This window comes from Eptesicus fuscus, chromosome 5 (assembly GCF_027574615.1).
Source record: "Eptesicus fuscus isolate TK198812 chromosome 5, DD_ASM_mEF_20220401, whole genome shotgun sequence".
NCBI classification, from domain to species: Eukaryota; Metazoa; Chordata; class Mammalia; order Chiroptera; family Vespertilionidae; genus Eptesicus; species Eptesicus fuscus.
The window spans coordinates 97089321-97114109 of NC_072477.1; the positions used below are offsets into that span (position 1 = coordinate 97089321).

A 24789-nucleotide genomic window follows, 5' to 3' on the forward strand; every position below is an offset into this window, starting at 1 on the left:
GGAGCCTCTGCCTGGGGGGGCGCTGCCCCCAGTGGCAGACTCATGTCCTGGTGGCGCAAGTCCCCGCCACCATCCCCCCCCCAGCAGCTCCTGTGCATGCGCAGCCTGTTGAATGGTCGTGACTGGGACATCGTTAGGACCAATTAGCATATTACCTGTTTATATATATAGATTCACTCAGTGAATGATGGACCCAATCAACAGTTTCCATTAGGATTTGGTGTGCGTGGTTGAAAACTACCTTGTACAAAGGCAACTTAGTTATTAACTTGGCAAACACTAATAGGCACAGAGCATGCAAGTATATATTCACAGTAGTATAAATGTAGAAAAATAAGATCCAAAGTAGAACCAGACTTAGCCTGAACTAGTGGCTTACAATTTTTTTACCTCAATGTACCAAAGGAACACAACCCAATCCAGATGACAACTGCTTGATACAGTGGCAATAGAAGAGGAGCATACATACAATTTGCAAAGCTTTCAAGTATTTTTTGCCTCTTAATGATACATGTTCTCCTCCAACCTATATCCCAACCCCTGGAATCCCCCTTCAGTCCCGGGTTAGAATCACACCTTTCACAATAATTAAGGCAAAATATTGAATTTATTCAGTTGATTTGACCAATCATATTGGATAAAAGTGTTGGTTTCATTTGCATGATGTAAAAACATACTATAAGTAAATATAGTCACATATTTTACAATATTAAAAATGTACATATGAAAGACGCATGAAGGCATTTGATATAAAACATACATAGTATGCTATTTTATATACAAATGCTTAAAAGAAAATACAGTCATAAGAGTTACAAAATTAGCATCAGTAAGAATTGACAAGTTTCCAGTTTTCATAAGGTCACATTCTCATCCGTTGGGATGTACAGAAATTATGTGGTTTACACAGTTTTATCCACATTCAAAACATCATGTTTTAAATGTTTTAAGCATAGCATGTACAGTACAAAATGTTTCCATAGGAACATAACAGAACCCATCACTAGTGGCCTGCTGTCAGATGGCTCCTCACTAATCAGTTAGCCATTTGCAAGACACTAGTTCAGCTTATTGCTATAATATTCAAGTTGCTCTATTCACCCAAAATATAATGACTTTAATTTAAACTATAATCTACTGACAAAAGCCCAAAGAGTTGGCATATAATATACACTAATATATACAAAACAACTATTCTGAGTTAAATGAAGTTCCCAGACTTAATTTAGAACCAAGAATAGTAATTTTAGGCTAATATATTATTCTTGTAATTGGTATTTTTAAAATTTTGAGCAAAGTGCACAGTGAATGAAATCAGTCACCAGAAATGATCCTTCTAGGAACACTTAATTCCTCCCCTTGAGTCACCCCACCTGAGAAATGAGAACTTTTAGACCTGGTGGTCAGGGCAGCTCCACAAATAAAACACACAGGAGCCACGTGGAGTCACAGTCATCAGTCATGGAAGCCCACAATGCCAGCTAATAAATGGCACAATTCACTAGACGAGCCCCTGTGTAGAATCAGCAGAACTAGCTTCCAGGAGTTAAAAGCTGAATATTAATTTAGAGTAAACGACAATCAGCCATACTCTAATGTTGGTGGACCCCGGACAAGGTTGAAATAGCCGGCCAGGGCTCCAAGGTCTATGTAGAGAGAACGTTGTCTCTTTAGCATCTCTGATTCTTCAGTGCTTCCTGTGCATGAAGAATCTGGAAAGGGAAACATTGAAAAACTAAAATAAATGACCAGGAAACATGTTCAATAATACATACTTGTTCCTTCTACAAAAAAAAACAAAAAAAAAAGTAACAGGTTGGACCTAATGAAGTAGCAGTCAAGCCCTGGTTTTATTAAAGAGCTACAGAGTTGAACACCATGGGCTAACTTGTGTCAGATTTCATACAAAAAGAGTTCAAAAAAGAGTCAATACAGCAAGAAATTAACTAGAATTCCTGGCATGTTTTCCAACATCCTAGATGATACACTTTAAATATGGAAAAAGTCAGACAAGAAGCAGAAAGGCAAACAAGCATTCCTGGCCTGACATCTGGGTTTGGATCTAAACAGAGTAAAAATGACATAGATTTTAATAACAAAAATAGAAACCCCTCTCCACCCATATTCAATGCTCCTGCAATATGTACTGATTTTCCTAAGTGGGAAAGATTCATAGCTGACAAAGAGATTTTAAGCACAGGAAGAGAGAAAGGCAAATTGACTTCACACTCAGTATTTTATATGGGCAGAGCAGTGCCATGATGTTTCCAAGCAAGGACTGGTGTGGCTTACCATAACTCAATTTAACAGAACCCCACTCTTTACCAGCAGCAAAACTATCTTGCCTGATTTGCTTTTAAAGGCATATGATATTCTCTGTTGCAAAAAAAGGAAGTTAGAGGCACTTCTCAATGACTGTGTTGCCGACATTTGCACTAAAAACCTGTTATAGCTTGCTGGTAAATTAGCCATTTTTAAAATGCTTTTGCTAACATTCTTCCTGAAATTTCTCAAACAATTTATGGCACTCAATAAATCATTTTTTTTTCAAGTGCTTTCATCAGTTCCTTCAGTGGTGTGATGTAGACAAAAAGGAGGGAAGCCAGAGGCAGTGCACACAACAGGGTGTCTGTACCTGCAATGTTCTCAGGAAGTTCCAACTCCTTCCTACTCAGCAGCCTCTTCCGCTCAAGGAGGGCAGAATCCAGGCTATGGCAGCGTGGCTGGTCCTCTCTGGGAGGGTTCAGGGCCTCATGTTTTAGTAGGTCTGCTGCCTTGGGGCGGTGATTGGGGTTCCTCTCCAGGGCAGCTTCTATCAGCTCTCTCATGCCGGGACTGCAGTCATCTGCAATATCCTCTAATGGAGGGGCCTGTTTGTGGATCTATCAACAAACCAGCCATCTTAGCATCAATATATGAAAACATACCCTCAATAGGAAAAGTATTCTAGTAGCATGACCTGGGAAGTCACTGGTTTCCTACCTGCAGCAAATACAGTTCATACCCTGAAACAAGTTGCCCTTTCATTTCCTAAGGACACCGAATTAAACCCGTCTTTTGGTTCAGTGCAAAGATACAAGCTAGGTTTGAATAAACAGTGACAGCTTTATACAGAGTGGCCAGATTATGATCTCTGAACGCATAATAATCTGGCCACTCAGTGTATATCCTATATAATAAAAGGCCAATATGCAAATTGTCCCCTTGACCAGGAGTTTGACCAGCAGGCAGGCTGGCCAACTGCCCATGTCCCCTCCCCCTGGGCAGGCTGGCCAGACCCCACCCATGCACGAATTCATGCACCGGGCCTCTAATATATATATATATTCACACACACTGAGTGGCCAGATTATTATGCATTCAGAGATCATAATAATCTGGCCACTCAGTGTATCTCAGCAGTGGTCCAAGGGTCACCACGCCATAATGGGGAGGTATCTGCTCCTGAATCTCTCCACAATAAAACAGGAGTTGCATGTTTCACTACATGCTAAGCTGGCATGGGGATCTATAATCTAATACCTTCTTTTTTTTTTTTTTTTAAGAGTTCAAAGAACATGTACAACTGCTTTGGCTCAAAGATTTATGCTACTTTGAGGCTACTAAGTGGCATTTTATTATTACACTAGAGACCCGGTGCATGAAATTAGTGCATGGATAGGGTCCCTAGGCTTGGCTGCGATCAGAGCCAAACGGGGCCTTCTGGATGCCGTCTGGGGCCTTCCTTCCGGCTGCTGGCCAGGGCCTTCCTTCCCTGGCTGCCAGCTGGGGCTTTCCTTCATTCCGCGCCACCCCCTGGTGGTCAGCATACATCATAGCGAGCGATGGAACTCCCAGTCTCCCAGTCAAACTCCCAAGGGGACACTTTGCATATTAGCTTTTTATATATATAGACTAGTAGCCCTGCGCACGAATCTGTGCGCCAGTAGCTCGCTGCCTCCCTCTAGTAGCTCTCCGCCCACTGCCCTGCCCTCCTGTAGCTCCCCCCTTCCCCCCGCACCGCCCCTCATAGCTTGCTGCCTTGTCCCCTCCTGTAGCTCTCTGCTGCCCGCTTGTAGCTCACTACCCCACCCTCCTGCTGATCCCTGATCCAGTCGTTACGTGGTCGGTCATTACACTTCATGGAGTAACAACCATTTGCATATTACATCTTTATTATATAGGGTGTCTAACAGAATAGCATATAATTAATGCCCAATGTACATTTTAGTAAGTTCCCACTAAAATAGCAATGCCCTCTTTGTGAGAATGGGGCTTCCCCATTGGGTCATAGCTCACCCCCATCCACTCAGAAAGGAGTGCAGCACCCCTGAACAGGTGGAAACCAGCCCAGCTCAGCCCTCATTGACACCCCCCACTTACTATATACAGGTAGGAGGGATAAGCTGAGCGAGGGTAGCGCTTCACCCAGGGTGGGGTGCCCGTCTGCATGTGGATAAGCGTGGCCCCCAGGCTATAGATGTCGGCTTTGGTTGAGTGGCCCCTGCACAGGATCACCTCTGGGCTCATGTAAATCTGAAAAAGAAGCAGGAAACATCAGTCTGACACCCCTTGCTCGTCTGGGTTTCCATTTCCCTAATCCAGTTCTGGAAGCTGGCTCATCCATTGCTACCATATCTACTACACGCTTCATCCCTTCATGAGAGCGCCATTGCCATGTCCCATGAGCTAAGGAGAGTAACAGGCACCTGCGACCTGGTTCATCGAAGTTCTGAAAAGCACTGATGCATGTTTCTGCTAAAACAACAGTTCCTTTCATATTTAAATGAACACTACAAATATTCTTCTACACCTCATGTTTGTCACTAAATTGCAGTAATAAAATTTAAATAATAAAAGTCGGCAAAATCCACCTGGTTTTAACACTGATCACTTGGAAGAGAAGAACTTTTAAAAAGTGCAGTGTTTTAAATGTGATCCTAACTAGTCATTTCTATGAGCTACTTATTATTTCTACCTCCCATGTAGCTCAGTGACCAAATATTCAAGGCCTTGTTAACACTGTGAAAGTTCAATTTGGTTTCATGAGTTGCTGCTGGGAAAGTAGAGATAGGTTTAGAAACAGTTTCTCTAAGAAGTGTTTGTTTCTAAACCTAAAAAAGAGAAAACAAGAACAAACACTGGTGTCCAATAATCTGGATTTATGGCTGGTCCAGGCATATCCTAATTAATAAGATTTAACTCTTAAGGAATTTTTATACTGTCCATTATTTGAATATTGAGAAGGGGGTAAGTGTTCCCAGAATACATTTCAGAATAAAGAAGTAAAGAACTGGCTTACAAAAACAGGAGAAATTGACCAGTTTCCTCATCCAAACCCTGCTCAACTTCTTCCTACAACACATTTCTGGGCTGGCTTGCTTTTCATCTATTATCTATCTATCTATCTATCTATCTATCTATCTATCTATCTATCTATCTATCTATCTATCTGTCTGTCTATCTATCTATCTATCTATCTATCTATCTATCTATCATCTATCATCTATCTGTCTCTCAATCCTTCCCTCCCACCCTCCCTTCCTCTCTCCCTCTTAGCAAACTGGCCAACCAAGCTCCTTGTTCTCAAACTTCCCCTGAAGCAAAAACAGATCCTAAAAGACTTGCTTACTAAATATAATCACAAAGTTATAAAATAAATGCAGTGGGGAGAATTAACTGTCAGTAGGGGATGCCCACTTCCTCCCTGCAATAGAAGGATTAGGCAAAATATGTACTGTTGGTGGAACCAACAGCAGCTGTGCAATGGGGCTCTGCAGACTCCCTGTGACTATACATTTGGGGACAGTGGTGTCCTGTCCACCTGGTGACCTGGCTGCGACCCCTCAGGCAGATCTCTCAGAGCTACATGGCTCAATGGCTCAGAGCTCCTGCTTCCTCAAGTTCTGTGAGAGCCAGGGCAGCAGGGTAAGGTAATCAAAGACTCTGCAGGTTGGCTGACTGAAGACATGAAACAGGCCAAGTGGGACGTGGGTGAGGCTCTCTGAGTGGCATGCCCTCAGGCATGGGCACTGACACAAAGGAACCTAGATGTCATGTCAGGGGTTAAGACACTCACCTCTCAGCACATTTATTACAACGGGAAAGAGACATGTGTGTGTGTATGTGTGTGTGTGTGTGTGTGTGTGTGTGTGTGTGTCCGTGTGTCCACACATATGATGATTACATATTAACTTACATAAAGACCAAACACCAAATCAGAAGAAAATAAACTTTTTTTAAAGTACCATGCTATAACTAATTAGCTATTTATATTCATTATTTATTCTTTCTCTGCACCGTGTAATTAAAAACAATAAATTGAATATATACCCTGTATACAGGGGTGGGCAAAAGTAAGTTTATAGTTGTAACACAAATAAATATTATAATAATGAATAAATAATAATACAAGAATAAACTCTGTGTTTCATGTACTCACAACTATAAACCTGCTTTTGCCCACCCCTGTATGTATTATGTGGTTACAATATAATGTTAAATGTTAAGAGAGAGGGGGGGGGGTATCAAACACAGGTGACCAGTGTCCGCACTGGGGAACTATGTACAGGTAGAAGGGACAGGCTGATCAAGGGAGCGCTTCAGCCAAGGTGGGGTGCCAGTCTGCATATATTGCAGGAGTCAGAAATCATGTTCAGCTATGAAGTCACCAAGTGAACAAATTCTAACAAAAGCAAATGTGCATGCCTGACTTTGATCCACTACCCCTTATTGGCTCTTTAGTGTGAGGTTAAAAGCAAGCTTGCTGAAAGGTTTCACTGGTGACATCGCAACCTTGCTCACTGTCCAATTTCCGCTCCTGAGTACCATATAGATATTCAAATGCAGGTTGATTAGAAGAGAGTTTATAACTATAAACACTGAACACCAAAGCCAGTTTAGTAATTCATAAAAAACAATTTACATTTGGTGAAAATAACTTAACCCATATACTGCTCAGGAGTGAACACTATGTTATTATCTTATACTCAGACACACATCCTTTTTCTGTTAGAGAATCCCAGAAAGGGCATGTCTTCCTCCAGACATTGCAAAATGTTCAATTTGATCACACTGCCAGGAAGAAAAAGGTATTTTCCATCTTTAATACCATAAATAGTTTGTTTCTCAAGCTGGTTCCAGGAAAAATGGCACACTGTCACATATCTAAACTTCTGACTAATGCAAAATATGCTGGAAATTCTCCCCCAAAAAAAACATGTCTAAGTAGTAAGTCTTAGATTTTGTGCTTTGGTGAAGTATTCTTAAGATGTGTGACTAAAATATTTTTTTAAAAGTATGCAGTTTTCTCCTCTGCATATTATTCTGCTCAAAGATGACTATCAAGAATTTTCTCTCAAATATTTTCCAGAATAACTTCAGTAATATCAGCAAAAACAAGGATTTCTTCTGCTGCTCAGGAGAGTCTTTGCTCTGAGAGTTAAGAAAGGCTTACAAAATCACGTTTTGAAATAAATATTTAGTTAGTTTTTGCATTGCAACTGAGTTCAGTGCCATCAATATATCTACCAGCTAGACTACGGGTTGTTATTTGGTTGAACACTAAGACTAACCTGGTAATCTTCAGGTACAGATACAGCCAAGCGCCCTCTCTCCATTTTCTGGGGGCACTTCCAATAGAGAGAAGGGCCTGGGACTGAGTGGCTGATAGTTAAGCACCTACCATAGTGGACAACGGTGAGAGAGGCCACTACTGTACCCATTTACCTTCCCAGTTTTATCCCTCATTGTCCATCATATGCAACAGTGAATTAACTCTTCGATCTGTTAATAATTCAGGTCATTTAACATAGCTTCTTTCACCAAAAAGTACCACCAAGGGCATGATCCTTAACGACCTTGTCCCATATTTCATCCCTGGTACCTACAACGGCCTGCCCTACAGCAGATGCTCAGGAGACACTCACTACATGAATCAACTATTCAGTTTAACAATGTGAATGTTAAATTAATATATTATTTGAAAGCCCATGAATGCATTTCTCTGAATCTCATTTAGATTCAAGAAAGTTTTGTTTTGGTTTTGCTTTATTTTTCTTCACAAATATAAGTATTATTACTAGTTCATATCTTCAATAAGATTTATTTATGCTATAATAAATGAGGTTTACTATAGGATCCCTATGATTAAAGTTTGGCCTAAAATGTTGTCAGTTCTTAATAAATATTATCAATGACCATAAAAATGATGGCTGTAAATGAACCAAATCAATATTATCAGTTAAACTAAGAATATATACATTTGTTATATTAAAAAGCTATACAGTGTTTAGATCTTAGACTTTAGACTCAGAAAAAAACTGGATTCAAGTTCCAGATCTTTAGGTAGCTGAGAAGCTTTGGGCACTTGATTTTAATCTCTTCAATCTTGTTTCCTTATTGTAAAATGGGAATCATAATAATATTTGCCTATAATAATAGTGTTTACCAATAATAGAATTGTTGTGAGGATTAAAAAATATAATTCATTTAAAGTGCTAAAATGAATACTTGGCACAGAGAAAGTACTCATTAAACATGTTCCAATGATGACAAAAATTTAATGCAATGTCTTTTCTCCCCTTCTTTGTCCTTTCTTGCAGTACTGATAGACATTTTTTTGTTTTTACTCTTAATAAGATATCAATCATTCTTGTGGGAATACAATCATACCTCTGTTCCACGGAGGTCCTTAGGAAAGTAGATGTCTTCAGTCATTTGAACACTTAGGCCAAAATCTACCAAAACAGCTTTTGTGGACATGAAAACAATGTTGCTAGCTATAAAGAGAGGAAAATTTTTAGTAAATAAAATGAAAGCATTATCTAAAACAAGTCCCAAATTAGAATAGATTGAAATGTTTTCCCTACTGAAATGGATGTAATATATTCAAGAGGAGGCTGAGTGTGTAGGTAAAAATCACTTCAGGTCTGTCAAGAATTCAGCCCATATGGACATAAATGACTGCAGCAACTAATAATGTTAAAGGTACAACAACCAAGACATAGAAACAAAATAAGACTGAAGCATGGATGCATGGAACAGACTGACATACCTAAATGTGGGGGTGGGGTAGGGGGGACAAGAAGAGATAAACCAAAGAACTTATATACTTATATGCATAGTCCATGGACACGGACAATAATAGGGTACTGAAGACCTGAGGGGGGAAGGTGCTAGGCAGGGCTGGGGGTGAAGAGGGGGAAATGGGAGACATCTGTAATACTGTCAACAATAAAAATATATATTTTAAAAAAGAAAATGTGATATACAGTGTGTGTGTGTGTGTGTGTGTGTGTGAGTGTGCGCGCACACGCGCGCGCTGGAATATTATTCAGCCATAAAAAAGAAGGAAATCTTGCCATTTGTGACACTCTAGATGGACTTTGAGAGCACTATGCTAAGTAAAATTAGTCAGACAGAAAAAGACAAATATTATGTGATCTCACTTATATGTGGAGTCTAAAAAACCAAACTCATAGAAACAGAACAGACTAGTGACTACCAGAGCCAGTGGGTGGGGGAAATGAGTGAATGTGGCCAACTTCAGTTATAAGATGAATAAGTCCTGGGGATGTGGCATACAACATCATAACTATAGTTAACAACACCATATTGTATAATGGAAAGTTGCTAAAAGGGTAGATTTTAAAAGTTCTCACCACCAAAAAATAATTCTAACTACATGAGGTGATGAATGTGATAACTAGCCTAATTGTGGTAATCATTTTGTAATACATATATATAGCAAATCATTACACAATGCTATATGTCAATTATATCTCAAGAAAGCTAGAAAAAACACATTAATGCTCAAGAGCTTGCATTCCCAATTCTATGATATAAATATACTATTATTAAGCCACTTTCTAAAAAAATAAGTAAAATACCCCCCCTTTTTTTTTCTTCAGTAAAAGTACTGTCACTCCTATTTATCATTAGATATTAAGGATCCATAGTGGGTCTCTCTTGCGATTTCCTCACCTTACCCCTAGAAAGCAGTCAATGAAGGCTTGTTGAATGAACTATTGCCAAATTGATGTTTAAAACTTAAAAGCTATTTGTTTCTCAGTAAGATGTGGCTGTATGTGTGTGTTTCTAAGTAAATTAGTATTTTAAAAGCCGGAGGCAGTACTTAATAGAAGTGTGGCTCTAGTCTTTTCCACAATTGGATAATCACCCTTCCTTAAGACACTGAAAGTTCCCCCTCTTGATTCTCAAAGGTGTTCAGAAGCACAGGGAAGGAAAGGGCAAGGTGCTCCAAGGGAGCTGTGTGCCCTGCCCGGCCATTAAGACTCCTGAGATTGAAGGAAAGAGCCCATTTGCCTCCTAACTAGTCTCATGAAGCCCAAAAGGTACATATCCAAGGATAACTCACGTTTAATATCATGGTGAATCACTTTCTTTGAGTGTAGAAAATCAAGTCCCTTGAGAACATGCTTTGTCACCCAAATAATTTCAAATTCTCTCATTGGTCCACAGCTCTCCAGTTTCTCCAGAACAGACCCTCCTTCGCCTGCTTCCATGAAGAGATGGACAGTTTCACCCCATAGGACTGCACCATATAACTCAGCAATGTTCTCGTGCCGGAAGCAAGCCTGGATTTCCACATCAGATGGCTTAAATTGATCTACTGGGATCTAAAACACAAAAATACCAGTAAGATTCTAAACAAGCCCAGGACAATGAAAAATATATATAAAGTCGGCTCTCCGTATCAGCAGGTTCTACACCCACTGATACGGAGGTCCAACTAAGGGATGTGAGCATCTGAGGATTTTGGTATCTTTGGGGTTTCCTGGAACCAATCCCCTCAGATACCAAGAGATGACAGTAATTTAGGTCAACCCACAGATCAGAAGACAAATCAATGCCCTCAAGGATACCCTGATCTGCATAAAATTGTACTGCTTAGTTAAAATAAAGTTGACTTGAGATCTGACTTTACTTTCTATCAGCTTTAGGTAAGCAATTCAAAATAAGAAAATAAAAAACACAAGCATGTATAAGTTATTATTTTCATTTAGATTATAGAAATCCAATCAAAGAAATATTTATGATTGAATTAAAAGAGCTAATTTCTTATCTTTTATATACTAGAGGCCTGGCACACGAAATTCGTGCATGGGTACGGTCCCTAAGCCTGGCCTGCAATCAGGGCCATCTTCCCCAGCTGCCTGCAGTTGGCCCCGTCCCCCACACCACCCACCCCCGTCCCCAACACCACCCACCCCCAGTTCCCTGTTCGCTATCGGGTGATTGGTGCTTGATGGCCAGGGGGAAAGGAACTGAGATGTTGGCTGCTCTTGCCTGCTCCCCTGCCCTGCGCCTGCAGCGGGTGGCCATCAGGCAATCAGAGCCTGCCAGCTGGGGAAAGAAACCAAGAGGTGGTCATTGTGCCTCATAGTGACTGGTCCAGTGGTCGTTCTGGTTGTTCTGCCGTTAGGGTCAATTTACATATTACCCTTTTATTATATAGGATGTAATTTCGATAGCACTTAGATTTTAGGTCATATTTTCAATATTTTATATCATAAAATAATGTATTTGGTTCTACAGCTCATGCTCTATCAATGCATTTAAAATAAGCACTGAGCATCCATTCTATAGAAAATCAAGTCATTAATAAAGAAAGAAGTAAATCTTTCAGTTCAGACAGATATGACGTGTCTCCAAAGTATAGTGTTAGATGAAAAAAAGCAAGACACAAAAGTACATATATTATGTCTCCATTTGTAAAAATTAAAAAAAAAATTAACTATACAAGCATAAGTCCATAGAGACTTTCTGGAAGGGTACATAAGAACCCATTAACAGTAGTTCCCTCAAGAAAAGGGATCTCATTTATTAAGCCTACCCTCTTCTAAATCTGTCTGGGGTTGTTAATCATCTTATATGTTTTTATTTTTTTAAAAAAATATATAGCTTAAAAATTAAATATAAGTATTAATAAGGAAAGCAAACCCACAAAGCTATTTTCCCATGCCTATTATGATGAAACTGAAACACAGGACATTTTGGTTCTAAGATCTTTATGTCACCAGATGTTTTTAAAAGAACATGAATATATCCTCTCTAATTGCAAGCTTCAAGTGGCTTATTATGACACCTGGTTTTTTCCTTCTAATACCAGATATTCTACCAAATCTTTATGAAGGAACAAACAAAGCCAACATATTGTCAGTCTTTTAGTTATGATAACAGAGATTGAGATGATATTCAGTAATTATTTATTTTATTTTTGTTAAATCAAGTGAGTTTATTTTATTGCACTTTAAAATATTTTAAAATAAAACAGACATTCATAAAAGTGTAAAACTAGTTAAGTACCAAACTCAATGCATTATTAGCTGAACACACCCATATAACCAACATCTAGATGAAGAATTCTACCAGCATCCAGAGACCCCTTTGGACCCCTCCAGTTATTGCTCCTCAAGGGAGCCCACTAACCTCATTTCCAACAACATGGATTTGGTGAGCCTATTTTTTGGCCTTTATATAAGTAGAATCTCATACTGTAGATCATATTTTGTGTCTGGCTGGTTTAGTACAACATAATGATTATGAGATTCATCTACGTTATTATTATTATAAGTCATTTATCTTCTTGGCTATTCAACATTCCATTGTGTCAATATACCACATTTCAGCAACTGGAAACTTTCCAGTTTGGGACGATTACAAATAGTGCTGCCATGAACATTCTAGTACATAGTTTTCGGTGAGCACGTGCACATGCCTATGGGGTAGAATTGCTGGGCCATCAGGCTTGTGCATGTTCAGCTTAGGTAGATACTGTCAAGCACTCTTCCAAAGTGGGGGCACCTCACCAATAACTGGTTAATAAGAAGAGATGGGATCTTTTCAAGAATGGCCTATTTAAGTTCAGCCCTTTAACCTGCAGTCCTGGGAAGCCTTTCCCCGCTTCTGCTTCCCTGCCTGGTCCGCTCCCCAGGGGGTGGATTAAAGGAGCAGCACAAGGATCTGCTCTGCAGGAGACTCCCCTCTCCTCCAGCCCACCACTAGAGAGATGATGTTATCCAAACTGGTGCTCAGTTAGCCAGCACGTTCTTTTTTTATCATGGCAAACTAGATTAAAATCAACTATGTACTTGGGCAGATTTAGGGGCTGAACGGCCACAGGCGCAAGCAAATCCATACAACACAGATGCTTTTGGACAGGGCAACCTTAGACAGGATCCAGTCAAAGGCCAACAAGTTTTGAATAATGCAATGCAGTTCACTCTGTCTGGTTATAAAGAACATACCAGTTTACATGCCATTCTTTTTTTAGTTTTTATATCTTGTGCTAAGTACACTTTTCCAAAGGCCCCCCGAGGAATGAAATCGGAGCCAATATTCCTGTACGTCAGCTTCCAGGGGATGAGGAGAACATCAGAGTCTATTTGATAGCGTCCATTTTCGGGAGTGATTACCTACAATAAATAAAAATGTGGTAAGGTGAGAAGTCCAGCAAAATCCTTTTCTAAGACCAGCCCTTTAAAAACTGGTTACTTTAGATTGCATTCCTACACGCATTGTCACTGTGCGTAATCCTAACAGTGCACAGACTATATTTAGAGTTTCAGCCAAGACAGAGAAAGCATGTAACAGAAACAGATCCATCCCTGGTCAGACCTGATCAGATTTCCATCTACTCGGGAGTCATTCATTGCCAAATAGAACTTTAAAAATAATTTACCTAAGGGAGCATGACTACTGTGTCCAAGAGGCTGAAAATAAAGATTGCATAAATATAAACTGGGCCAGCAAGTTGACTTGCTCCCAATTAAAACGCACTAACCTGTTAGTCCACATAGCTATTACTCAGACATGATTCATATAGAGAGAGTGTGGAAATAAACTGATGATCATGGAGGATTCTGGAAAATAATGTGTTATGCCAGAGCTATGAGTTGACAGTGCTACCTAAATAAAGTAAGGGCGGAATTATTTCTCGTCTATTTACTCATTTAATATTTATTGAGTGCACAGTATGTGCCAGGCACAGTATTTGGGGCTGAGGGGACTGCTGTGCAAGAGATAGATGATCCCTAACCTCCAAGAGTTCATGACAAGAGATTTTGAAACCAGTCCACTCAAAAATTAAGGGATATAGTCTGACCGTGGTGTGGGTTACAAGTGTGTGCATTTATCAAAACTCATCAAACTGCACACTTAAGATCTGTGTGTTTTACTGCATATAAAGTCTATCTTGATTTTTAAAGAATAAACAATTAAAAAGAGAAATAATTTAAATTAAAACAAATTAATAAGGCAGTCCACAGGAGCTGACCTGGAGTACAGGCCTAAAATATCGCTAAAGTGTTCTTTCAAGAGATAAAGTGTCTCAAAAATACAAGTTTTTCTTGTAAGTATAATTAGTAATAATGACTTCAGATTATGAATTTGGGAATTGTGAAACCATCAAGGCAACATCAAGTTATTTCACGTACAGGCGAAGCAAAGGGGGAACTGCGACCACAGGAGGAAAGAATGGACACCTGGTTCATGTGCAGACGCGGGCTCCTCACAGGCCTCTGCTCCGGGAATGGTTCTAGTAACCGTAGCGTTATTCACTCAGTCTCCACTATTGCTAAGCCTAGCCGCACAGTCCACAAGCAGCTGTGCTCACTATTAGTCAGGGGTGAAACAGAACTCTAACATTTAGAAATGTGAAGTCAGTAAATTGAAAAATTAAGTATTTACTGAGCATGTCCTCCGTGCAGGATTCTGTGCAGAGCTCTGGGAAAATGACTAAGGACAGCCCACAGGCTCGGCTTGTTTGAAATATGACCTCCTTTCAAGAAGTGTGTCACCTCAAGTTACTGGGGGTCTCTTTTTACAGCGAAGAACGTGATGAATCTAGTCCCCTTCCACATTTAGACAGAACCATGCTCACTGCATTCACTTGTACTTGAATACTGCCTTTCTTGCCATTAAATATTTACACTGTAGCCTCTCAGTCATCCACTTCAGTGTTTAATTCACTTTCATGAAAGCTTTACTTTTGTTTAACCAAAATTTGTTTTAATACAATGTGACCCAGTGTCTCTTATTCTAAGAGGATAAAAAATAATAATAGCAGCCATATATTGAGTGCTAATTATCAGCCAGGCACTGTGCTCAGTACTTTAACATTACCTCATCAAAGTCTCACAACAGTCCTACGCAGTAAGTACTATTTTTATCTCCATTTTACAGATGAGAAAACTGGCTTCAGAGGTTAAGTAACTCACTAGTTAGTGACAGAGTCAGGATTCAGACTTGGGGCTGTCTGCCCCTCAAGCCACCACTCCTAGTCTTTGGATAAGAGCCTTTTATCTTCCAGGAAGCTATAATTAAAGCTGAGCCATGATCAAAACCCAGTTATTAAAGCCTATGTTTACATGTCACTGAGCACACCTTACCCTCTTTGCATCAAATCCTGCAGGTACCTTCACCTCCATGTCACCATCTCCCACATTCCAGGGATCCCTTCCTGAATGTCCCTCAAGTTCTCCATGGCCACCTCTGATGTACAGGGTGATAGGCAAGTGCTGACCCCTTTGCAGTTCTGCACAGTCCCTGGTTTTTCCCCTGGCCCTAGACCTTCCCTATTTGGGTTTGAGATGTTTTTCACCCCTTCTTTCTAGGGGGCTCTACCAAACAATCTTGTGGATCTTTGTGCTGCTCATCTCTGCCAATTCTTCAAATGATCAAAGCCTTCTTCAAGTGCGGACGTTATAAGCTCCAGATCACTGTCACAGAAACCAGGTAACACTGGGCCAGGACACTTCAGAAAAACCCTTAGGTACTTCAGTGAAAACCAATCCCCTGAGGGACCTGTGTGATGTGGCTGCTATGGAATGGATGCGACCTTGGGCTATAGGAAGAGCATATTCTCTAGAACAGAGGCACAACTGGCTGGCCACACCACAAATGGCCCGCCGTGTTCGTGTCCGGGGCTACAAGGCAGGCACAGTACAGCTTGACTTCAGAGGGCGCTATCCAGATGACGATGGAACCTGACACTAAAATACATGAGAAGCGGAAGACACAACGAGTCGTGTTTGTGAAAGAGGAGAGAAGATGTGGGGGAACATGCAATTTTTAAAATATTGACAGGATAGTCACAAGGAAGGAAAACAACAGTTACATGCAACAAATACCAAAATGGCTTGTGTTCTTGCGACACTCACTGTGTGTAAACAGGTCCTGTGCCTTCATCCTTTGTTCTACCAACAATGCGCTAGAGTAAGTGCTGTCATGTTACCCATTTTACAAATGAGCAAACTGAGGCACAGATGGGGTGTGATAACTAGTCCAAGGTCATATAATTAATCCACGTCAGAGCTGAGATACATATGCAAGAACTTTAATTAATGAGCCTGCAGTCTTCACCACTACTCATCACATTTACCTTTTGATGGCCAAAGAATACAAATAGGACTAAGAAGAGTCAGAGATGGATTTTAGTTTTGTTGAAGGAAGGACTGTCTTACAATAAGAATTGGCCAAATAGGAAATTAAATGCCCCACTACATCTTGAACTCTTCATCACAGGAGATTATCAAGCGTAGACCAAAATCCTCCAGCAATTATTGGAGATGATGAATGGTGGGGGTGATCCAAGCTTCAGAGAGAGGAGGATTTAACTCGGTAACTTTAAGGTTTTTCCATCCCTGAGAAGCTGGGACCCCATGACTAACCCTGAGGAACAGCATGCAGAATCTCACACCCACATCTGGGCCATCCAGCACCCCATCACCAGAGTCAAGTATTTGAAAACCATTTTAGGTTCTTCATCCCAGATCAGGTTATTATGAATTGGTCTAGATTATAAAGTTTATAAATAACTTGTGGCACTCTTACACAAAGCAACCCCTGTGATAGTCTCCTAAAGTTTCTCCCCTTGTCCTGCTGGAAGTTGGTGAAATCTTTATGAAATATTTTTAGGAAAAGAACACACACCTGCAAACCACCATTTAACATGCCTGTGCTTCAGGATATTTCTGTAATTCCTGTTCCTCCACCCTTATTAACTGATTAACTCTACAGGCATTGTGGTGGTTGGATGCCTGGAAGACACCATGTCTCTATGTCTCTGGCCTTTGCACATGCTATTCTCTTCATCTGGAACACTCTCAGCTCCCCATCCCCTTCATCTGGCTGACTCTAACTCAATAACTTGGGCATCAAGTCTCCTTGAAAGCATCTCTGACAATCTCCTGGCCGACCTACCCCATCTCATGGCTGTGTGAGGTACTCTGCCTGACCATCCCCACAGCAATCATGATGTAGCTGCATTATAATTGCCTGTTTACTTGCCTCTTACAATCACCAGGCAGTAAGCTACCAAAAAGCACAGTTCACTACTGTATCTCTAGCATCTAGAAAAGCACCTAATACACTGTGGATATTCCAGCCATGTCTAACATTCACTTGAATGAAAGAATTTGGTCCATGGAGAGATATACTTATAAATAGATCTTACCATGGAACGAATCTGTTTGATAGATAATTAGCTGTCGTTTTGTAAAGCAGAGAGACAGACCAGCAAATGAAGCCCAAAAGAAAAAAGTTTTGACAGGGTATTAGGGTGAAGACCGTGGAAAGAGAACGGTCTTGACCACAGGATGGTTCCAAGGAGACCATGATGTGAGGATGAAGAGGTGCTAAAAGCAAACCTTACCTCCTATAGCATCTCACTCAAACTAGCTATATCAGGAATGGAAAGTCATGATTTCTATGCCATTATTCATGAAACACAGAGCTTGGATAGGTTATAGCAGTCACCGGGATTTATCTGATCCTTAAGGTCAGTGACAGGAATGTCAACCACAGCCCCAAAGCCATCGACCAGTGAGGCACAGTCAATTCCTGTGGATTTTAAGTTTTTCCTGTTATTCTATTTTGTTTTTAAGTCTTCTTGCTTCATATTTTATGGTCTTGATCATTTTTAAAACAAAAAACCTTTATAAAGTTTTCAAGATCCCTGTCTTCTGATATGTCCTAGTCTTAAATTTTCTCTAAATATAGATTTGTTCATTTACAGTTATAGGCTCGATGGCAGGAAATGTCATTTTACTCTTACCCTTAGTTGATCTAAAATTTTCACTTCCTTTAAATGTCTTAACTTCTCCTTTCTGCATTAGCTTTTGTTTAAACTCCTCATAATTTTCCTGAATTCCCTTCTGTACATTCCCTATGAAGGTCTATGTCCTGTCTCTCACCAGTCTGATGGACCCGGGGAAATGTACCTAAGTCTCTACAGATTTACAAGCAAGAGTAATTTGTTTATTCTGCATGTTTTCTTTTAAAATGTATATTTTGACACACAAATATGTTAAAAAAAAGAAATGCATAAACAATTACATTTGTCATTATAGACTTATACATAATTTTGAACCAGAGTTCTCCAACTGTATTTAAGCTAAGAAAATCAGGTATTGCTTCTAGTTCAATGATTAGCAAAAGTAATATTCTCAAGGTACTTTGTCAACTATTAAATACAAAGTAAGTCACACAACTATGCAAAATGTAATCTTCCTCCAAACTGAGCTACAGATGAACACAACTGGCTTCTAACAAAACAATTCACTATATAGCTGACCCAAGTCACTGTGCTGTTTTAAATTGAACGAATGCAGTATGCAATAAAAAACAAAATAATTAAGTCCAGACTCTACTCCTCAGCACTGACCTTCTCCCCACATTAGCCATTTTGCCATTTAGATGCACCAAAGGCAAGTGGTCACTTTCATCAATAAGCATGTTTGCAAGTTACCCCCTACTCCTTTGTAAATTATTCTTTTTAAAAAATTAGATCACCTTCAGCCAGCACCTACATTCACCTTTGACATATTAAGAGACTAAGAGAATCCCAGGCACACCTAAATACATCACCTGATCTATTCTTGTGGCAACAAAGTGTTGTCACAATGTTTTGGATTATTTGCATACTTGGAATGACAAGCAAATACATCATTTGTCATCCATACTTTACCAATTAAAGAGAGTGAATCTGTAGATAGCTATTTACTGCCTACACAATACATTTCTGCAAAAATTGAATTTAGCCAGTACTGATATTGTGAAAATTCCATATGTGACAAGAGCAAAAAATTCAGCTTTCAAAAATATTAATTAAAGACAAAGTTTTTATTTCCCTCTCAGAAAAAGGATTCTCATTAAACCTTTCTCTTCTGCCTAAATGATGAAGGAGCTTTTTAATGAACTGTTAAATTAAAAGACACTCTTCTTCATTCCCTTTTTGTAGAACTACTACTAAAAATTGTTTAAGTGGAACTTTTAATGAAGATTCTTTTTGCACCTTCAACATGAAGATTCTTACAGATACTACATTTTTTAAAAATCATACCTGGCAACCAGTCTAACTCAAATTCAAATGCCACTCTCCATTAAACGAAGCTGCAGCACTCAATTGAGCAGGAAAAAAAACATACCATATTTAATAAAATTCCCGATTCTTGTCGTCGGTGTCCATAAAAACGCTTTGTGGTATTGGATATATGGTTTGCAAAAGCAAGCAAATCCTCCACAGTTCCATATCTGACTGATGACAACGAAGGCACATCTTGGCCACTGAGCAGCAGGGACTCTGAATTTTCCTCGTTTTGATTGCTGTCTTGACACATGGTCATTAGACTGGGTTTGTAAACCGCTGGCTCTTCACTTGCGTAAAGATTTTCCATAATGTCTATTACATCAGAGACATTCAAATGTTTAATTAATAGATCAATTTCTTCTTTATTGTCACTTCCAGTGCTCATGTACTCCATTACTGTTGTGCTTTTCAGAGAGTCTGCAAAAGAACACAAATACTGTGTTTACTATATTTGTATTAGCATTTGATATCAATGGGCTTCCATACGCCTTTGTTTAAAAAATGAGGGCTGTGTCTATAGGTGTGTGAATGTAAGTGGACAGAGAAAGGGACCTTAGATAACCTTAGTCCAGCTTGCTCGCTTGCAGAGGGGAAACCTGAGATCCAAACAGCTTATTCCTTACTCACTTACTGAGTTAGTGGCATCAGCCATAGCCACTGAAAACAAACTTTCACTAAACATAAACAGGAATAAGAGCAGCTCAGGAATCCTGGGAATTAAGGCTCCTGGCTTTTTACAGATTCCAACCCAGCTACTCCCCCATGGGGGCAATCTTCCCAGCATGGTCTCTGTGGCTTTTATGCATCAGGTGCCCTTAAAGAAAAAGAACTACTTTACCAAATAAAATTCAGGCCCTGAAGCCAGAAGCATGTAAAATGGATTTAAATTTAAGCAAATTGATGATAGTAGGTCAAGTTTCAGGGATAATTCTAATGCAAATCACTTAAACGGCTCATTCAGATGTGGGACAAGCCTCAAATCTTCCTTCTGTCAGCAATGAGTATGAGAAAGGGGAAGAAGATTCTTGAATCAGTGAATCAGCTATCCTCTCTTTTCTTTTTTTCAGCTGTCCTTTTTGGAGACCAGAATTTTTTTAATTTTATTTTATTGTTTAAAGTATTACAAATAGTAGTACATATGTCTCCTTTTTTTCCCCATTGACCTCCCTCAGGCCTCCCTTATACTCCCCCCGCCCACCAAACACACACACATGCCCTCATCCCCCCTCCCCAGTGTCTTGCATCCATTGGTTATGCTTATATGCATGCATACAAGTCCTTTGTTTGATCTCTTAACCTCCACAACCCTCCCCAGACTTCCTGCTGTAGTTTGACAGTCTGTTCGATGCTTTTTTGCCTCTGTATCTATTTTTGTTCATCAGTTTATAATGTTCTTTATATTCCACAAATGAGTGAGATCATGTGGTATTTATCTTTCACTGGCTGGCTTAAAGACCAGAATTTTTGTATAGTACAAAGCATACATCACAAGGTTCTAAGAAGGTTAATTTAACATCTAGATTAATGGCCCTCTAGAAGTTGTGATCTTACAAAGAGGCCAGGAAAGTCAAATTTATCATAAGCAAGACCTGAGTAAGGCCAACTAACTATATTAGCCACTACTGTATTTCATTTCTTATATACAAATCAGGTGCTACACCTGGGGATCTGCAAATGAGAAAAAGGAAAATCAATAATGCTCAGGATTTTAATTCTATTCCAAAGAATTAAAGATAAAAATGTTTAAGAGACTTAAGAGAATTTGGAGGTCTGTATGTCTAACTTAAACTACTGTGTTCCTGAAAGAACAGCCTCTCTCTGAAGAGCACAAGCCTTTAACACATTCTACACTCAGTACAAAACGGCCAGACTTCCTTTAACCTGGAGCTCAGTAGGAGACACCAGGAAATGTTCCACAGGCAACTCACCACCCAGCCACTTGGCTTCTCAGTGAATTTCATTTCAGAAAAGACCACAAAATGTACAGGTGATGTATTATAGCATTGCACACTTGAAACCCATGTAATTTTATTAACTAACTAGAGGCCTGTTGCACAAAATTTGTGCACGGGGTGGGGGGGGGGGGGGGGGTGTGTCCTTCAGCCCAGCCTGCACCCTCTCCAATCCAGGACTCCTCAGGGGATGTCCAACTGCCGGTTAAGGCCTGATCCTGGGCCTTAACCGGCAGTCGGACATCCCTCTCACAATACGGGACCGCTGGCTCCTAACTGCTCTCCTGCCTGCCTGCCTGGTCGCCCCTTACTGCCCCCCTCCCCCACCAGCCTGGTCGCCCCCAACTGCCAACCCCCAACGACTTGGTCGCCCCCAATTGCCCCCTGCCAGCCTGGTTGTCCCACGCAGCCTGCTGTTCAGTCGTTTAGCCATCCCTCCCTAACCCCCCTGCCAAACTTGTTGCCCCACACAGCCTGTGTTCAATTGTCCATCCGGTTGTTTTGGTCATGACAACCCCTGGCTTTTTATATATTAGGATGTCACCCCAATAACTTTAATAAAAAAGAAAAAAAAAGAGAAGAACCACACAATTTTGCTTTTTCATTAACTTACTTCACATTCATTTTCTGATATATAAATTTGTGGTAGGCAGTTAGACAAATTCAGAGCAAGGACGATACAGGGTCACCAGAGTGGAGAGCCTCATTTGCCTAGCAATAGGCAAAACTGGGAATACTCAAGTACTGAGGTTGCTGAACCAAGGTCCCCATCAGTCTAACACCTGGTGCCATTCTCACTACTACCAACAAATTATGCCTCAAGAAAGAAAGCAGCATCCTGCAGTCTGACATTCTATCTAGACTCACACTGCTTGGTATCAAATATTGGCCCTTCTTTTATTGTCTGCATGATCTTGGGCTAATACTTTAGCCTCTCTGTATCTCAACTCCCCCGTTTGTTACATGGAATCATAACAGCACCTACCTCATAAGATGGCTGTGAGGATTAAAGGAGCTCATGTGCACAAGGCGCTTGGTGCAAAGTCAGTCGGGTGCACAGTAAACAAGCTGTATCATTTGTAAGTGCTATTGTGTGCATCAAAGACACAAGGACTGAGTCAGCCACCTGGCTTTGCAGATATTGCATTAGGCTTCCTTTCTTATCAGCAAATGGGATGTGGCTACCTAGTCCCCAGCGTCTTCACAGTAAGGTTGTAAAGATTATATCTAAAACAAAAGACAAAGAAAAAAAGGCAGAAACCTATGAAATACTTTAATGGTTGTTATCACCACAGTTACATCCAGAAATCAGAGGAAGCTTCCTCTCAGAGAGATCTTGTACAAGCTTGGAGTCTGTTGAGTTCCGAAAGGTATTTCTATGGTTAAGGGAGGAACACTGGCCTTAGGTTTCATCAAGCCATTTAGTTGCAGTTTCTACTTGCAGAATTTACTGAAAAACAGAAGTTAAGACAAAAATAGCCTGACTTAGGACCCCACTGGCTGGAAAGTTCCGAGGCTGCTGGATTTACTTATCAAGTGGCTGACTTAAGAGAAAATAAAGTTCTCAATAGTAATGTGACTCAAGAAAGAGAGGAAAAGGTCTATACAGTGTACTAGCCAGTCAGCAGATCCAAAGAGGAAAGACAGTTTTTATGGTTTTTAAATCCTGCAGAAAGTCTCAAGTATTTAATATGTAAAACCTAAGGCAGAGGTTAAACACATACACCCTTAAACTTCACGGTGGAGGTGGAGCAGAACAGGAGGGAGGGGGGAGGGAGGGAAGCAGGGTAAGAGGGCAGAGGGGGTGGAGGAGTGTATGACTGAGCCAGGCATAATTCCTTAGCAACGCAGGACTCCTCTCACGCAAACCAGTGCTCCCCAAGCAACCCCAATGACCAGTCCGCCCATGAAATACCCCTGCAAAGAGCCTCAGCACTTTCAAGCCTAAATTAAGCAGACAATATGCTGATTTCCCAGTTATTCATGATCAGTACCCATGTAGAAAGTGTAGATTGTGAAGGTACTCTACTTTAGCAATCGAGACCCTTCCCCACACAGTTTACAATAAAAATCCTCATAAAATTCCTACTTCTTAACCAAGTACTATGCCACGTTTAGAAATGGAAAGATGAACAAATACAGACAAAACTATTTGCTTCAAATTATTTCAGGAATCATCCATAAGGCCAAAAGGAAACCCTACTTTTAAACATTAATGTCATGGCTACTTGCATAGTTGAGGGTTTCCTCACACGTGTGAATGAAAAAATGGCTAAGTTTATGGGCATCACGTCTGCGTAACAAAAGATGACCATACCTGCGTTGCTTCCCATTTAAAAGATTTCTCTGCCAAACTAGCACATTGGCACTCAGTGTGTGTGTGTGTGTGTGTGTGTGTGTGTGTGTGTGTGTGTGTGTTTTTTTAAAGCCACAGAATGACACGCTTTAGCTATATAGAAGCACAGCCACTCTGCTTCAAAATCTCTAATGCCTCAACCATCCAATTTTCCTTGGTCCTGAAGGGCATCTGCCAGAACTGTTGCACACATACAATCCATTCGAGTTGGGGGCATCTGCTTAAATCAGATTATATTCTCCTTGGCAAATACCTGAGATTTAGGCCACAGACATGTAAAGCAGCTGTGTTTGTGTTTCTTTCCCTGTTCTTATCTGGAGTCGCCTTTTTTTTTTCTGGATCAATGCACAGTATGCTCTTCCAAAAGTGAAACAGACATTGTAATGTTTCATTTAAGGACAGCGGTGGCCTTCCCTATCAACTTTTGGGATAAGCTCTGTGCAAGCCGCGCTGCCTTCTAAGCAATGTTCTCCGCCCAGAACTAGAAGAATTCCGGGGTCCTGGGATCGCATTACCACCGGGAAACATTTGTGAGATAACTTTTCCCTTCCTAATATTCTTAGACCAAAAGCCTGGCATTCGTGTTCTGCCGTACCCTTTCTTTACCGAGTCATAAGCATGAAATTAAGTTCCAGCTCTGCAAACTGCTCCCTGCTCCGCCAATCCCCACCCCCACGCCCTTTCCTCACGACTCAAGGAGCTTTTCAAGGGTTTGTTTGTAAACATAAAAGCGCCCGTCGCTTTGGCGATGGCAGCGGGGCCCCCCGGCCTCTGAGGTGCACTCACCCGGTCTGGGCAGGAAGAGCGCAGCAGCGGTCGGGAGGCAGCAGCAGCGGCGGGAGGCGGCCACACGGTCTCAGCGTCCCCGCGCACTGCCCGCCCGGCCCGGCTCGCGAGCTGGGGATCCGGGAAGGAGGAGGAGGAGGGGGCGGAGCCGCGAGCCGCCGCGGGAGACCCTTGCGCAAGGTGCTTTCCAGCGGCGCCCGCTGCAGCCGCGAGGCCAGAAGGACGAAAGCGCAGCCCTGGGGGCGGCCCGCACGCCCTCACCTCCCCGAGCCCGGGAGTCTGCAACCCCGCGGGGGACACCCTTCCTGTCGGGATGTGAACCG

At 40.9% G+C, this 24789-nt stretch overlaps 1 protein-coding gene across 3 annotated transcripts in view; it reads right to left on the minus strand.

Moving 5' to 3' along the window:
* Positions 1-588: 588 nt before the first annotated feature.
* MAP3K8 (mitogen-activated protein kinase kinase kinase 8) overlaps positions 589-24789 on the minus strand; it is a 24303-nt gene continuing 102 nt past the window's right edge. Inside the window, exons 1-9 of one of the 3 annotated variants that reach the window (XM_028158861.2) lie at positions 24467-24789; positions 22310-22551; positions 19431-19789; positions 13251-13418; positions 10358-10619; positions 8653-8759; positions 4363-4515; positions 2636-2882; positions 589-1712 (exon numbers count right to left, since the gene is read on the minus strand). The exon at positions 24467-24789 is cut by the window's right edge and continues 57 nt beyond it. In XM_028158861.2, the coding sequence (XP_028014662.2) occupies positions 1582-1712; positions 2636-2882; positions 4363-4515; positions 8653-8759; positions 10358-10619; positions 13251-13418; positions 19431-19766 (1404 nt within the window). In that variant the 5' untranslated portion in view covers positions 19767-19789; positions 22310-22551; positions 24467-24789 and the 3' untranslated portion in view covers positions 589-1581. The remainder of the gene's footprint in view (positions 1713-2635; positions 2883-4362; positions 4516-8652; positions 8760-10357; positions 10620-13250; positions 13419-19430; positions 19790-22309; positions 22552-24466) is intronic. The other 2 variants (XM_028158862.2, XM_028158865.2) reach the window with 2 other exon arrangements.